The sequence below is a fragment of the Enoplosus armatus genome, chromosome 7, assembly GCF_043641665.1.
Source record: "Enoplosus armatus isolate fEnoArm2 chromosome 7, fEnoArm2.hap1, whole genome shotgun sequence".
NCBI classification, from domain to species: Eukaryota; Metazoa; Chordata; class Actinopteri; order Centrarchiformes; family Enoplosidae; genus Enoplosus; species Enoplosus armatus.
The window spans coordinates 22590128-22604344 of record NC_092186.1 but is presented as its reverse complement, the minus strand read 5'-3'; the positions used below and the strand labels follow the sequence as shown (position 1 = coordinate 22604344).

The window sequence follows — 14217 nt, the reverse complement described above, 5'->3', positions numbered from 1 at the left end:
GACTTGCTTTGTCCAAAACCCAAAGACTTTCAGTTTATTATCACCTAAAGAAAAAGAAAAGAAAAGCAGCGACTCATCAAAAGCCGGAGCAAAATAGCGTTTGCTTGAAAACTGATTAATCGAATCATTTCAGGTCGAACCGATTCCTCTAACTAGACGCGGAGAAGTAAGATGGAACGTGTCACGTTTAAAGCCTGACTTGCAGCCTCCGCTCTGCCGGCCCGGTGTGGAACGGATTGAGCCTCGGGACTGTCACTTGTTGGGGCTGAACGCCTCGCTGACGGCTGACGGACTCGTCGGCCACACGTGATGCTCCGGTGCGCGTCACCGGAGCGCCGTAGTTCGCCTGGAGACCGGAGCGGGGCTGGCTGCTGACAGCGTTGTGCGGCGGGCTACTGTAAATAAAGAAGCAAGACCCCCGACAAACTAACGGGGAGCAAACGAGCGAGCCAGGCAGCATCGGGTTAACTGATAGCAGCTTCTCTCATTCATTCGCTGAGTTGCCTGTTTGGGTGTTTTTCAGCCCCCCCCCACCCCTACCCCACCCTCCCCTTTTTTTTTCAGATTCGAGCGTGCCAAGTAAAGGGAAAGCAAAACATGGCTGGTTTAATGGCAGGCTTTGGTCATTACACCCACGCCGTCGTCCGGGGAATCCCCGCGTCCCTGGCCAAGGAAGCGCTCCGGAGCAGCCAGTCGGAGGTGGACCCGGCCAAGGCGCAGAGGGAGCACGAGGCGTACGTCGAGGTCCTGGGGACGAGGCTCGGGCTGGAGGTGGTCGAGCTCCCCGCGGACGAGGCGCTCCCGGACTGCGTGTTCGTGGAGGACGCGGCCGTGGTGTGCGGTGACACGGCGCTCATCACCAGACCCGGGGCGGAGAGCAGGAGGAGAGAGGTAGGGAAGAGTCGGCGTCGGGTTCCACAGCGCGATTCAGTGCGCCGAAAATAAAAAAGTTTTAGATGTGGAGGTGCAGAGGCAGGCGCGCCCCCCCCCCCCACCCTCCTCACCCCCCTCGCCTATTGTGCTCACGGAGCGTGCAATTCATAGTCTGCAGGTATGCGCCCTGTGTGTGTCTGCAGGTGACCATTAGCGGGGGGTTGTAAACACAAACAAACAAACCTAAAAAATAGTGTTTCTTGTAAAAGAAGGCAGGTTTCCTCTCTGAAGTTTTCTCAATCACTTCACAATGAACTCGACCAACGTTCGGCTGTGTGATGCCAAATGAAATGTTCTGCAAAAATGTTTGTTGAGTTTTCTGAGGGTTTACTCTGCAGGAGGGACCCTCATCTCTGAAGGATGTGCCATGTCACCAGCTGGTGCCATGACGAGACCCTCCCCCCCCCTTTTTTTTTGAATTATTTTTTAGCCAAGCTGTGTGCACCCAGCCTGTACAAAGAGGTATGGAGATTAGGAAGGAGGCAACGCCCATTTGAAAGACCACAATGCTTCTTTTTGCTGCACTGTAGATGCCCCCCCCCCCCTCCAATCATGGCAACAGTTTGGCAAAGAGAGTTTCTGCATGATTAGTCCATACAGTGGTGTGTGCACTCTTTATGGGCAGCTGCTGTCACTTCACCCGTGTACAGCATGTAGGTTGAGATACTTCAGAGCATCCTAGAAGGTCGTTCTTCATAACTCCCGCTGCAATTGGCTGATTAGGATCATGACAAAGAACTGAAGATGTATAGACAGGTGGGGGGGTTTTAGAAACCGAGAGGCTCCATGGCTGCTGAATTAGTGAATGGAGACATTTTGTAATACAAAACAACAGTATGAGTGTGCTCGGTTGCCTAGTGAGGGTAGCTGCAATGTAGGGTAGCTCTCTGTGTGTGTGTGTGTGTGTGTGTGTGTGTGTGTGTGTGAGAATGAATGACAATGAGGGGAACGGTAGGACAGCCTCTGTGAAAGCCCCTGTCATTTCACATCAGAGTCACTTTACTTGGCTCACTGGTGCTAATGGTCCCTGGCCTCAGTGGCGGCGAGGGATATTGATTGAAAAGCTCGGTGCTGCTACCTTCGGCCAACATCGCTCCATCCGAGCCCGAGCGCACTCTGCCTAAAACCCTTTCCCCACATTTGAATTGTGAAATTGTTCACACATTTTTCGCACAGAGATAGCCGTGGTTTGGCGTCTCGCCCCCGTGTTCTGCTCGTGGGAGATGTCAGCTGGGATGAATGGAAAGACTGGCAAAGTCTGAGGTACTAAAGCGTAGATAATATGTTTGCAAAAACAGGACTGTAAATACCACAGAGGGATCCCGATGGATGGGCGGGCATTGTTATTGTGTGAGTTCAAGTGCTGGCCTGCAGGATGCACTGAGGGAAATCAATACAATTCCCTTTTCACATTAAACTGGGCCCAAAGGCGTTTGACCCACAGTTGAGGTTATTTGGCAGTTTGGGTGTGATTTAGAGGAGACGCCGTTAATTTTGCTGTTAATGATGGTCTTCAATATTAGGATCCATGTTTCCGAACTTACACCTGTTTGTCGTACCCAATGCAGTGTCATGCACCATAAGCACAGTATTCAGCATCGTAGTTATTCTTGCCGTAAAACCCTGAGCTGTTCCAGGTGACGCAGGAGGTACGAGATCTCGCCTAAGCACCGTCGGCATCGCCAAAGTACCCGGTCATTATGGGCGTCAAAGCTTTTACGACATTTCTCAAGAGTGCAGACTGTCTCAAACCTTTCCTCAAACTCCCATCCAGCCTACTGTTTACAACAGCTGCCGTGGCAACAGATCAGCTGCAGCGATGTGACTTGCTTGCCTGAACCTCCCTGCTGTGTAACATATCATGCAGTGACTGTAATGCTCCTAGTTTAGCTAATGTTAGCGTAAGTCTGAGAACAGCGCGTACAATTATTAGGTTCATCTTCTTTTTTTTTTTTTTGACCCGGGAAGCGCTGGGAAAATGGGGAAATGGCAGTTTTTCGTCAGCCCTCCTTGAGAATAAACCCTTTTTCCTGGTGGAAGAGAACTACAATTGTGCGATCAGTCACTGCTTGTAGTCTGTCATGACGAGTGCTTTGTCCCTGCCTGCGTTTGCTTACAATTACAATTATACCGTCATGTTTGAAGGCTCTGCCTGTAAGTCTGCAGACATGCTGTGTTGAAATAATCACCGTCTCCCACTCACTCACCGGTGATTGAATGGTGAGGGTTGATTCCCCCCCCCCCCGGCATGCAGATTAGGCTGCAGCCACCACACCGCGTCTCAATGCTGCGCGACTAGTTCAGCGTTAGGCCGAGTCGAGAGAATGCACAAACATCCCCGGAGACTTTTTATTTTCTAAGCCAAAAGATTAATGAGTGACAATCAGGAAATGGCTTCTCTGGTCTGCTGCGCGGTTGGCCCACACCCTGTCTATTAACTCTGCCTCGATTCACATATCTTCAGCCGTTTCACCCGTTCAACCCAACCCACTGCCAAGATGCATGAGGCCAGATGCCGTTTCAGTTCCAGTTAGCCGAAAAGGCTTGTCACTGCCTGTCATTGTTTGGAAGTCGATTTGGAGTCATGCAGACAGACATGAGTCTACTGCAGGGTCAAGTGATAGTTATATGTGCTGCCAGTGAAAAGTTGGACTTTGCCCAGGTCCTTTGGGGGGAGGGGGGGAGGGTTAAACTAGTGCTAAAAGTCTTTGGATCAGATACTGCGGAGTGCAGGTGTGCAATGCAGCAGGAGAATTGATGTGGGAATTCAGAGGCGCCTTATCTAAGCTGGGAGGAATCCCTTATTTGTTGTTTGTCACTGTGGTCTGTTTTTTAAAAGCTGTGGGAGTTTGTTCTTGGTCCATTGGCCTCGTCCATCAGGTCTGCTTTGAGTTCCTGTTGCTCTCCGCTCCTCTAATCGCCCTGTCGAGCCACTGCAGGGGAGATTAGCCGGTTAGATCACACAATTTGATCATTCTCCGCCACGCCTTCACTTTTTCTGATTCACTGTGCGCAATGCAGAGTTTGTTACCGTTCAAGTCCATAAGTCAGCATGGAATGGAATGTGTTTTTAAACATTTCTTGAAGGTTGCATTAGTCCTGTCCATTAGGCTGTGGCTTAAAAGCTTTATTATTAAGGGATATGTTTGTCTAAATGGACTGCAGCCCGCAGCATTGTCTAAAAAACACTCACCAACACACACCAACAAGCAGCCAAAGGTAATTATTCCATAACACTAAACATTAGCCTGATAAGCTGAAACTGTTCAGCTGTGTTGTCAGATGACCTTTACTTTCTTGCTTATTGTGAACCCATTTGTGACTCGTAATGAGAATGGCACGTAGCCCCGCTGTTATTTTATGCTTTAGCCGCTTTGTGATGAGATAAGATGCCAAATTATTTTCCGTAATGTTTGCGTTTTTAGACTTTTTAGATAAAAAAACAAAACAATAATTTCTCAAGGCCTGCAGGAGCGCATTTCTTAAATGCTGTCATGAGCTTTGAGTGCATTTCATGGACCTGCGAGTCAGTTCCAAACAGGCGATGCACATTTCGAGTTTTCTGCACGGATAATATCCTTTAGCCTAGCTTTGCGTTAAAGTTGGCTTTCTATGTCTCTTAGAGGTTTTGGTCTGGCAGGCTGTTGTCCGGGGTCCTCCTCCTCCTCCTCCATCACTGATGTAGCGCTCGCAGCTGTTGCATGTGATGTCATACACCATCCAGCCGTTCGAGTCTCACTGGGATGTATTCTGCATGCACTCAATCACTGACTTGAAAATATTTACTCCGGCCTGCCGACAACATTTGAGTTTTTCTGTCATTCCTCCTGACCTTAATCATCGGTTGCCAAGCGGCAGATGTTCCTGTGACCTTCGCTGTGTCACTAACGTGTCTATAAATTCAAAGAAGAGTGAATCCAGCAGCTTGTTAATGTTCTAACTGCAAACGTCCTCGATGATTTACCTTTTGCGCAGGGAGGAAGTGATGTGGACGAGTTCACAGTCAGTTTTAGTGTTGCACTTCTTGAGGACTGCTCTCTGTAGATGCTCTGATGCAAGTTTTGAACTGCCGGCACTTCTTGTGCCAATCAAAACTCACATGTTTTTGCTTGCTTACATACTTTATTGATAGTTTTTCAGCACCGACTCGGGTAAAGGAGTTCACGTGTCTCTAAGCCCGTCATACAGTACATAGATGCATGAAATGGATTTTTGGAAAAGGCCTGCCTGTGTGCCTCCACCAGCTAAAGCCACATATATTGCTCTTTTGTGCTTGCTTTTGCAAGACGTGGTGGTCAGAGCAGGCAGGAGGGCGAGCCCGATGTGATCCAAAACTGGTGCACCGCCTAATCTGCAGGAACACAACCCTCACTGTGCCACTTCACCAGCTCGCTACAAGCCGGTTGTCTGGAGCCCCGAAATGACCAAACAAGCACAGAAATTGGATTTGTAAGTGATGAAATCTGCATGTTAATAGAGCCCAAAGGCAGACAATTAGCAAGTCGTGATAGTCTTGCTTCAGCAGATATGTGGTTTAAGTTATTTTTTTATTACACCATAGATGACTTCTGGTTATGGCTGCTGGATCAGGGCAGGTGTACTTCAAGTATCTCAGAATAGAAGAATTATTATAATATTTGTCATGGCTACATTCAGATTTTTTTTAATTAGTTTTTTAGTGTTGCTGAAATTAGTTTTCAGAATCAGAAATACTTTATTGATCCCCGGGGGGAAATTGTTGAAATAGTATACTTCTACAATTTATTGCAGTATTGTTGGTCAAAAATAGCACTCAACTCTCAATCCGGCAGCCATGGCAAGTAGTGATTTTGCTGAATTCTGGTGGACTGCTTCATATGGTTTCGGCTGTCGTCCGGTAGCTGCAGCTGGGTGACTTTTTTCCTCTATTTTTTCCTCATATCCTGGACTTCAGTCTCTCAGTCTGACAGCGAAGACCAACTTAATTTCCTAAAAAGAAAAATCCCTCTCTGATCCTCCACTCTCACTTTTGACTTTTCTGACACCGAAGCAGAAAGGCCTGAGTTCAGAACAAGGGATCAGGGCGGTGATGTGTGATTTTAGCTTTATCTGAATGAACTCCAGTTCAAATCCACCGTGAAATGATTTGCCAATCCTGCCACCTTTTTGCTGGCACTGCTCAGACGCTGTGATGACTTGATGCCATTGTCCGTTTCGGGAAGTGCCAGTTGATACTCACTGTGCTTGTTATGATGGTATACTGCTGTAAACAGTTACTGTAAGTTAAGCCTGCTGAGCCTGGAAAATAATGGTCATTAAAAAGTGCTAAAATCTGTCATAACAAGTGTAAAAGGTCTAGGTGTCAATTGAAGTCGGGAGACAGGATGGAAAACTCTGCTCCGCAGACACAGTATTTAGGTCATGTTTTTATAGACGTAATATTTAGGTTCAGTCCTCGCCGTTTATGTGTCCGTGCGGGCCCCTTTCTGGTCGTGCCTCACGTAGCTGCCCCCAAACTAACACCAGACTGCACAGGCGCCTTGTTTTGACTAGACAGCCTACCGATGGCGGATTCCTCGCCATCCTCCCACCGCTCTTATGACTTCCCCAGCGGAACCGACCTGGTTTCCTTCGGGGGAGGCTTGACATCCGTGTGTGAAAACGGGAGAGGAGGAGGAGGAGGGAGGAGGAGGAGGGCGAGACACCTGGAACCCGCCAGTAGCATGTGGGCCGGAGTCAACGTGCCTTCCCCAACTGTCTGTCACATTCCTGCCACATTTTAACCTGCCCTTCCTCTCACTGTTTGTCTGTCTGACTCCTCGTCTCGGCGCGTTCGTTCGCAGCGTCGTGGCGCTGCCGCCTCTGACTCAGTTTCCGATTACGTTTACATGCAATAACCCGAAATTCAGGATCATTGTTGCCACAAATCAACCTTTCAGCAGTGTGGATGTTTTCTTGAAACTGTGAAAAAAACCAAAAAAAACCCAGGAAAAATAACTCGTAATATGATAACAATGGCAAATTCCTGTACTGCTGAGATGTCTTGTTGGCGGGAACATTTACTGGCATTGAAAACACATTGTGAACCAGCAGTGGAATAGAAATGAGGTCTTTGCATTCCACTAGAAACAGTTTTGGAAGATTTGTCGTCGCTAAATATTCACACCCAGTAACTGACTAAACGAGCGATAGCTTGGTGGCACGTGACCTGTTAAGAGGATGCACACTAGGAGAATTTCAAATTCCATCTCACAAAAAGGAACTTCATGTCTCTCAAACTACAAAACTTTATACCAACACCTTCAGCTAAATCACGTAATCGGATGTCTGAAACGCACATTATCCCTCCATGTATTCATATTTTGAATCAATTATTTATGCCTTTCCAAAGGGTTAGCAAGTTTAGCTAATACTGTATTGTTTGTTCACTTGACGGTGCTGCGGATGCTTTCAAGCTACAGATTGACATGTTACTTAAATCTTTACTAGCTAAGACATTTCTTGGTTTTTAATAGCATAACCTGGTAACAGTGTAGTTAGCTATAGGAGTTAGTTATGGATTTACAAATAGGTGGGGCAACTCATTCCAGGTCAGTTCTTCTTCTTGTTTTAGCATCATCACAGTGTGTTCTGTATGGGTTGGTCAACACGTGCCAGGACTTTGCCTCTCGTGTGTACCAGGAAGTCTTGTGTAAAAAACATGAATAGACCAGACAGCCCCCCCACCCACCCTGCCGTCACCTTTGACCCTGCCCCCTTTATGGCCACGGGTTCACCCACCAACCCAGCGCGGCCCAGCAGCCTTGCGAGACAGCTGCGGCGCACTCGCGAACAGGAACTCCTCTCAGCCTCGCAGGATGACCGGGTCAGCACTCAGCCGTCACCGTGGGTGTGTGAATGTCTGGTTTGGTATGTGAGACCGAGCAGTGGAAGACACAGGAAGTGGGCCAGGGAGCGGTGGTGCTGGGGGAAGGGGGGGGAGTCGCGCTAAGGTCAGAGAGGACGCAGCATAAGCCGAGACAAAAAAAAACCTTTTTTCACTGAGCACTGAAAGACATAGCATCCAGGGCCGGAGAAATACTGATGTGTTGTGATTTCTAAAGCACATATTAAAAGAGTGACAAGGAGCTCTCAATTACTGAGTCATTCATTTGTAATTGGTTGCATGCTCTGTGCGTGTTGGCCGTTTTTATTTAGTTTAAACAGTGCCGGCAGATGTTGTTTGAAGGCAGATTATGCAACAAACACCTGGAGTGCATTGATATACTTAATAGTGGCCCCCACTTCACCAAACAAACACTTCACTTGCACTCTCTAATGGGCTAAATCTCTGCAAGCTCGTATAATCTCTCTCTACTTTCTGTCTCCTCTGTCTGTCACTCTATGACTTCTCACTCTCACCCCCCCCCCCCCCCCCCGTTAGAAATTACATACTCCCTGAGAGATAAAAACTGTCAGCATCAACTTCACTGATTGCTGGAGTCGCAGAGCCAAAAAGAAGCTCTTAAAATCTTGCAGGCTGTATAACCGCCTGTCTTTCCTGTCGGTCCAGTTGACAGTTGTGGTTAAATGCCCAGTTTGCATTTGCTGCCACCAAACAACAGCAACAATCTTAACAACCCTCATTTTGTTGATGGGATTTGGTCGTGTCTTAGGAAGTGGTGCACCTGCTGCCCTTATTCTGCTTTAACGTACAGTAATTTGTTGATGATATACTGCTGTAATGTACCAATGTTGAACCACGATGTCTCGCGCCTACAATCGACTTTGGACAGTCTGATATTTGGTCAGCAGTAGTGCTGAAATGATCATTTGTTTCATTGATTTCAGTCAGTCGACAGAAAATTGCAAACGACATTAAATTGAAGTCACTTTTTAAGCGACGAGACTAAGAACCTCTGTGCTATTGGCTCTGTGAGGCTAAAGGCTAAATGCTAAATGCTGCTCACAATGACGACGGTAACCTGCTGATGTCAAACAGGTGTAACGTTGTAGCATGTGCGCCATCTTAGTTTAGCATGCTAACGTTTGATTATAACCCTAAACACAGAATACAGCCCGAAGCTGATGGGAATGTCATCAGTTTTGCGGGTAATAAGTCATGGATCAAAGTTTTGGACAGACTGAAATTTCGACCAAATGATGAAAAAGTTGTGGGATGGCCAGCATCATTACAATTAATCCCGAGGGGGAGTATGAGCCACATTTTATGGCAATCCGTCCAGTAGGTGTTGAGATATTACTGGTCTGGATCAAAGTGGCGGTCGCCACCCGTGGAGCAAAGCTCAAAACGCCGTAACCAAGTCAAACGTGGAGCATTGTGTCTTTCCGACATTTTAAAGACAACAGCAGCAGCAGTAGCTGAGCGGCTGCATCCTGCTTTAAACAGGATACTGACATGCAGCCATGCGATGTGCCGATTGACAAAGATGACTGTGAATATGAATATGAACAGTTGAAATGTGTCCTGCCTCCTCAGTGTGTGACTACTACAGGTGTGAGCCCGTCAAAACACACCTCGTATCCTACTCGTAATGATCAATTATCAGGTTGACGTGATTGTGCCCCCCCTCCCCCGAAGTTGGCACTTTAAATTGACGGAACCTCAAAGACTGCTTACTTAAAAGGTCTACTTTCCGATGAGCTCATAGCTAGCTGGAATAATCAGATTCTGCACACGATTCAGGGCTCAGTGCAGTGTTGAAAGAACATGGTTGAGACTGTTTTGGTTTTGGCACTGTCTGCGTGAAACAGCGCAGGGCTCCCGGTGACTTGGAGCTACATCAAGAGTGAAGTAACTGATGAAATATTGAACCAATTTTATTGAAATGGTAAAAAAAACAACAAGGGGAATAAGTTGAACGAGTCGAAAGTGAAAACTCTCTAAGAGGTCATGTGTCGCACTTTTTCTTTGTGAAATTCCTCCAAGTGCTACTGTAACTTTCGGCCCTCCGTGTCAATTCCACTCGGGCTGTTTCTGAGCAAACGGCCTCGGAGACGCTGAGCAAATTATAAACTCTTCACCCCTTCGCCTTGCATTACTTGGAGGGGCTGGCTTTTGTGTTTTACACGTCAAGATTAAGCCAGCGCGAACTAGACCGCTGACGCCCGCTATCTCTTTCAACACACACACACACCTTAAAATAAACCGCCCTCTCGCACCCTATTAGTCATTCACGGAATAACTAGTCGTCGCTTTAAACCGTGGAAAGACGCACGCCAACAGAGCTAACCCATAGTGGTATGCGTATCAATGTGAACTAAATTCTACACACAGAAAAGCTTTCACCTGCAGACGTACCTGCATCTCTCCCCCGCCACCCCCACCCATCCCCATATATCCTCATTTTCGTTGATACAGGCGGCAGCAACCCACTCAATCATGTCAATTTCTCGTCTCATTGTTGGATGGCGTCCTGGGAGGACAAGCTAAAGCAAGGCTCAGTCATATTTTGTGCCTGCGCTGCGGCGGTGCCTGTTGAACATGCGAAGCCTCCAGAGCACTGCCCAGGCACAAACACTGTTTTCACATCTGCTCAGCCCTCAGAACACACAGCCAATATTGTTTCAGAATTATCTTTCTGACGGGAACATGAAGTGATTTGTCTCTGCAGCACGCCCCAGTATACACTGTTTATTCCCCTGATCATATCTCTGTTGTTGTCCTCTCGCTTCTTCTTTTTTTCTTTTTTTTTTTCTCCTTTTTCCCTTTCCCCCAGCAGACCTGTCGTAGTGCTGCAGAGGGTTCTGGAGCTTGAACCTGAAACTGCCTGCGTCCGTTTTTTGTTGACATATCCACCAATCACAAACCGGATGATAATTCACCATCACTGTGAACACGTTTTGTCTTTGATGCGTGCCTCACGTGTCCTCTCTTCAGTCTTTTTTGGCCCGTCCGGCACAGCGTGGAGCAAATATCCCTGTCACCGCATGAACTTCTTCCGCACTCGCCGGCCTTTGATGAAAGTGATATATCTCAGGCGCTTTCGCCGCCGCCCCCCCCCGCCTCTGAGTTAGCATTTTTCTCTGCCCCATCATTCAGTCTGACTAATGCTGTTTGCAGAGTAGCCTTTAATTATGCCAAAGTACGGGGGCTCTCTCAAATTGAATTTAACAGTGAGTGAGTCTTGGCCGAAGTGATGAGGGAGTCTCAGCTGTTGAGCGGTACGTGGCCCCCGTTGTACCCATGTGTTTTTGCTTTCGTGTCTCCGAGCAGGATGATGTGCTGTCTCTGCTCTACGACAGAGTGATTCTCATTCCCGTAGGAGAAATTACAGTCAGACTCCTGAATCTGTGAGCAATTTGAAGCAAGTGAGATTAACAGAGGAGATTGCTGATGACCCGGTGATTTAGAGGAGGATTCAGGGAGACTTCTTCTCACGAGTCCTTTTTAAAATGACTAAAAAGACATGAGCTGATATCAATCTTCTGATACCGAAGCTCTTTGAATTAAAAACTTCATTACCACTGTTCTGATAGAGAGTCTGCCCCCCCTCTTAAATTTCTCCGGATTACTTGGGTATTAGCATGTATTTCAGAATGTGTATAGATTTCAAATCCCATTACGGCTAACTAGTTCAATTTTAAGATATCTAAGCTGAAGCCTCAGTTAAAGCTGCGTTCATTATTTGTGCATTAACAGTGGGCCCGAGTGGCAACGTGCGACGTGAAAGGGGTCGCTCGTTGTGATGAGACCACCGAGCACCAAGCTGCATACTGGATCCATTAATAACCATTAATCGATTATTCGATGGAAAAGAAAATTAGCTGGCAGCTACTTTGGTCATCGGTGAATCGCTTCAGTCATTTTTCAAGCAAAAATGTCAAACGTCTGCTGGTTCCAGCTTCATAATGTGAGGATTTGTCGTTTATGACAGTAAATGAAGAGTCTTTGGGTTTAGGGCTGTTGGTTGGACAAAAGAAGCAATTTGAAGGTGCCACTTTGGGCTCGGGGACGTCGCAATGAGCATTTTCCACAATATTTTGGAACATTTTCCAGACTAAACGATTCATCGTGACAGTAATCGGCAGATTGCTCGATGATGAAAACGATTGTTAGTTGCAGCCCTGCTGCAGACAGATAAAGGGCGGGACTCGCATATAAGCATAGTGGAGCATTTAGCATCTAAAGAGGCGGATGTTTCCCCTCAAGAGATGGTGGAGACCAAGACAGAGTTTAAAGAAGAGTGAACATTGTGCTTCCATTCTTCTTACTCATGCAGCGCCTTGTAAAATAAGCAACTGTTTCCTAACACGTTGGCTCTAGCAACTTTGGAAGGTCTCCTTTTGCCCTTCTTTAACATTGTCGGACTTACGATGGACAGGTTAAAGGGTTGTGTTAGCTGCTAGCGTCAAGCACAGATGAGCGGGCTACAGATGTCTGGTCAGCTCACATTTTATTTGGCCAGATTTGTCGCAGCTCCCTCTGGAGCCACCAAAGGCTTAATACAACCTTTTTTTTTTTATCCCCACTGTTGTTGTATATGTTCACCACTTGTTGCTCTGCATGAATTCATCCGCACAATGTGCCTGTCTGTGGATCACCAATTAGGCAGGCCTTCATTCACACAAACATGCTGCGTACTGTGTGAGCACGTGATTCCACTCATTCTCAGGCGCAGGAGGGTGAGACTCAGGTGTCCTAGTTTCCACGTGAGGGCGAGTCAGGAGACAGTATGTGTCGACTGGGTGCCACAATGTTCCCGGAGTGTCAGGGGGAGGCTGGGGGCCACGGGGAGAGTGCTCGTCTGTTGCATCTCTTGCACCTACGTGTAATTTGTGCATGTGTACAGTGGCGCGTCTCTGGTACATCTGTTCTGAGCTGCTGGCATCAAACAACCTCATAAAGGGCCATTTTGCGCAAATCACAAGGAATATATTTTCAAATCTATTCACTGCCGTGGAGATGGCTTTGGTTTTATTTGTCCGTGTTTTTAAGATGTCCGTCTCTGAGATTTCTGCCGCCACCTTAGTACAACATGTCTTTTGAGACATGCACTGTTACTCTGGATAATCCGTAGACCCGCCCAGTCAAAGGTTTTCATGGGAATGACTTTTTACAGAAGAAATAAGTACAAAATCCAAAGTAGAAATGTCACGCTGGGGGAAGCTTTATTGGCCGCCAGGATTTAAAGAAGTGTTATTCTTTTTACTCGTTCACACATACCAGCGTGGACCCTACAGCAGTGACCTACAGCCTGGGGCCTACGTTTGGCATTTACTGTGATTTATACGCGTGTACTGCGTTGACACTCACCAGAGCTGAAGTGACGTGAGATGCGTTCCCAGCACCTCTCGTGCCGCACTGTGTGTGCAATTGACAAGCAAGAGAAAAGGGCTCAGGCTTGGAGACGCTGCAGCCAAAACAATCCAGCATCGGTCATTAACTGCGTATTTTTCAGAGACCTTCGACGTCCGACTGGAGTTTGACGATCCTCGTGTTCGGCAGCTTTGGACACGTTCACAAACAGGCCGTTAGACCCTTACATGTTGGGCCTATTGTGCAAAAGGTTAAAGAACTAGAAGGAAGTCTAGTTAGTCCCAACAGCTTACAGCTGAAGTTTGGTAGTTTTTATCCTTCACCAACAAAATGACAAAGTTTTTAAACCTCCATGAACCTCTAATAATTTTGTGTTCCGTATGTGTGTACGCATTCTCGTGTGTGTGTGTGTGTGTGCATGCGTGCGTGGACGTGTGAGAGGTCCGGAGGGGCGGGACTGGTATCGGGGCTGGGCAGGGGTGTGTGTGTGTGTGTGTGTGTGTGTGTGTGTGTGTGTGTGTGTGTGTGTGTGTGTGTGTGTGTGTGTGTGTGTGTGTTGCCTCTCCTGTCTGCCCTCGGCCGTCACAGTGTGGTGTGATGTCCGCTCTCAGTCTGTTCTCACGCCAAGGATCACACCGAGAGCACACCCTTCTTCTCCACCAGCCAGTCTCCTCAGTCACGCACAGAGCGGCCGCGGCGCCGGCGGAGGTGCGTCAGTGCCGGGAACGCGCTCGGGTGATTAATCCAGTTGTCGAACGAAATTGGCGCGAGTCACTTCACCAACAAATCATTTAAAATGTTCAAACAATTCGCCGCGTCCAGCTCCGCAGTTGTGAAATGTTGCTGCTCTTCTATGTGTACAATGAAGCATTTTCAAACAATGGAGACCCAAGACATTTAAACCATTACCTTCCCCAAGAGACAACTTACATTTGTCTAACTGAAATCCCTGATGGATGAGACACCGGATTTTCGAGAAGTTAGGCGGTTCCTGACTCCAGTACCAGACGAGGCCGGACCTTGCGTCACGCTACGCGACCTAGACC

General features: G+C 47.4%; 1 protein-coding gene across 1 annotated transcript in view; it reads left to right on the top strand.

The window, feature by feature from the left end:
• The first annotated feature begins 597 nt into the window (after positions 1-597).
• Positions 598-14217, top strand: part of ddah1 (dimethylarginine dimethylaminohydrolase 1) — a 59299-nt gene continuing 45679 nt past the window's right edge. The window contains exon 1 of the mRNA XM_070909260.1: positions 598-891. Within this exon, the coding sequence (XP_070765361.1) occupies positions 598-891 (294 nt within the window). The remainder of the gene's footprint in view (positions 892-14217) is intronic.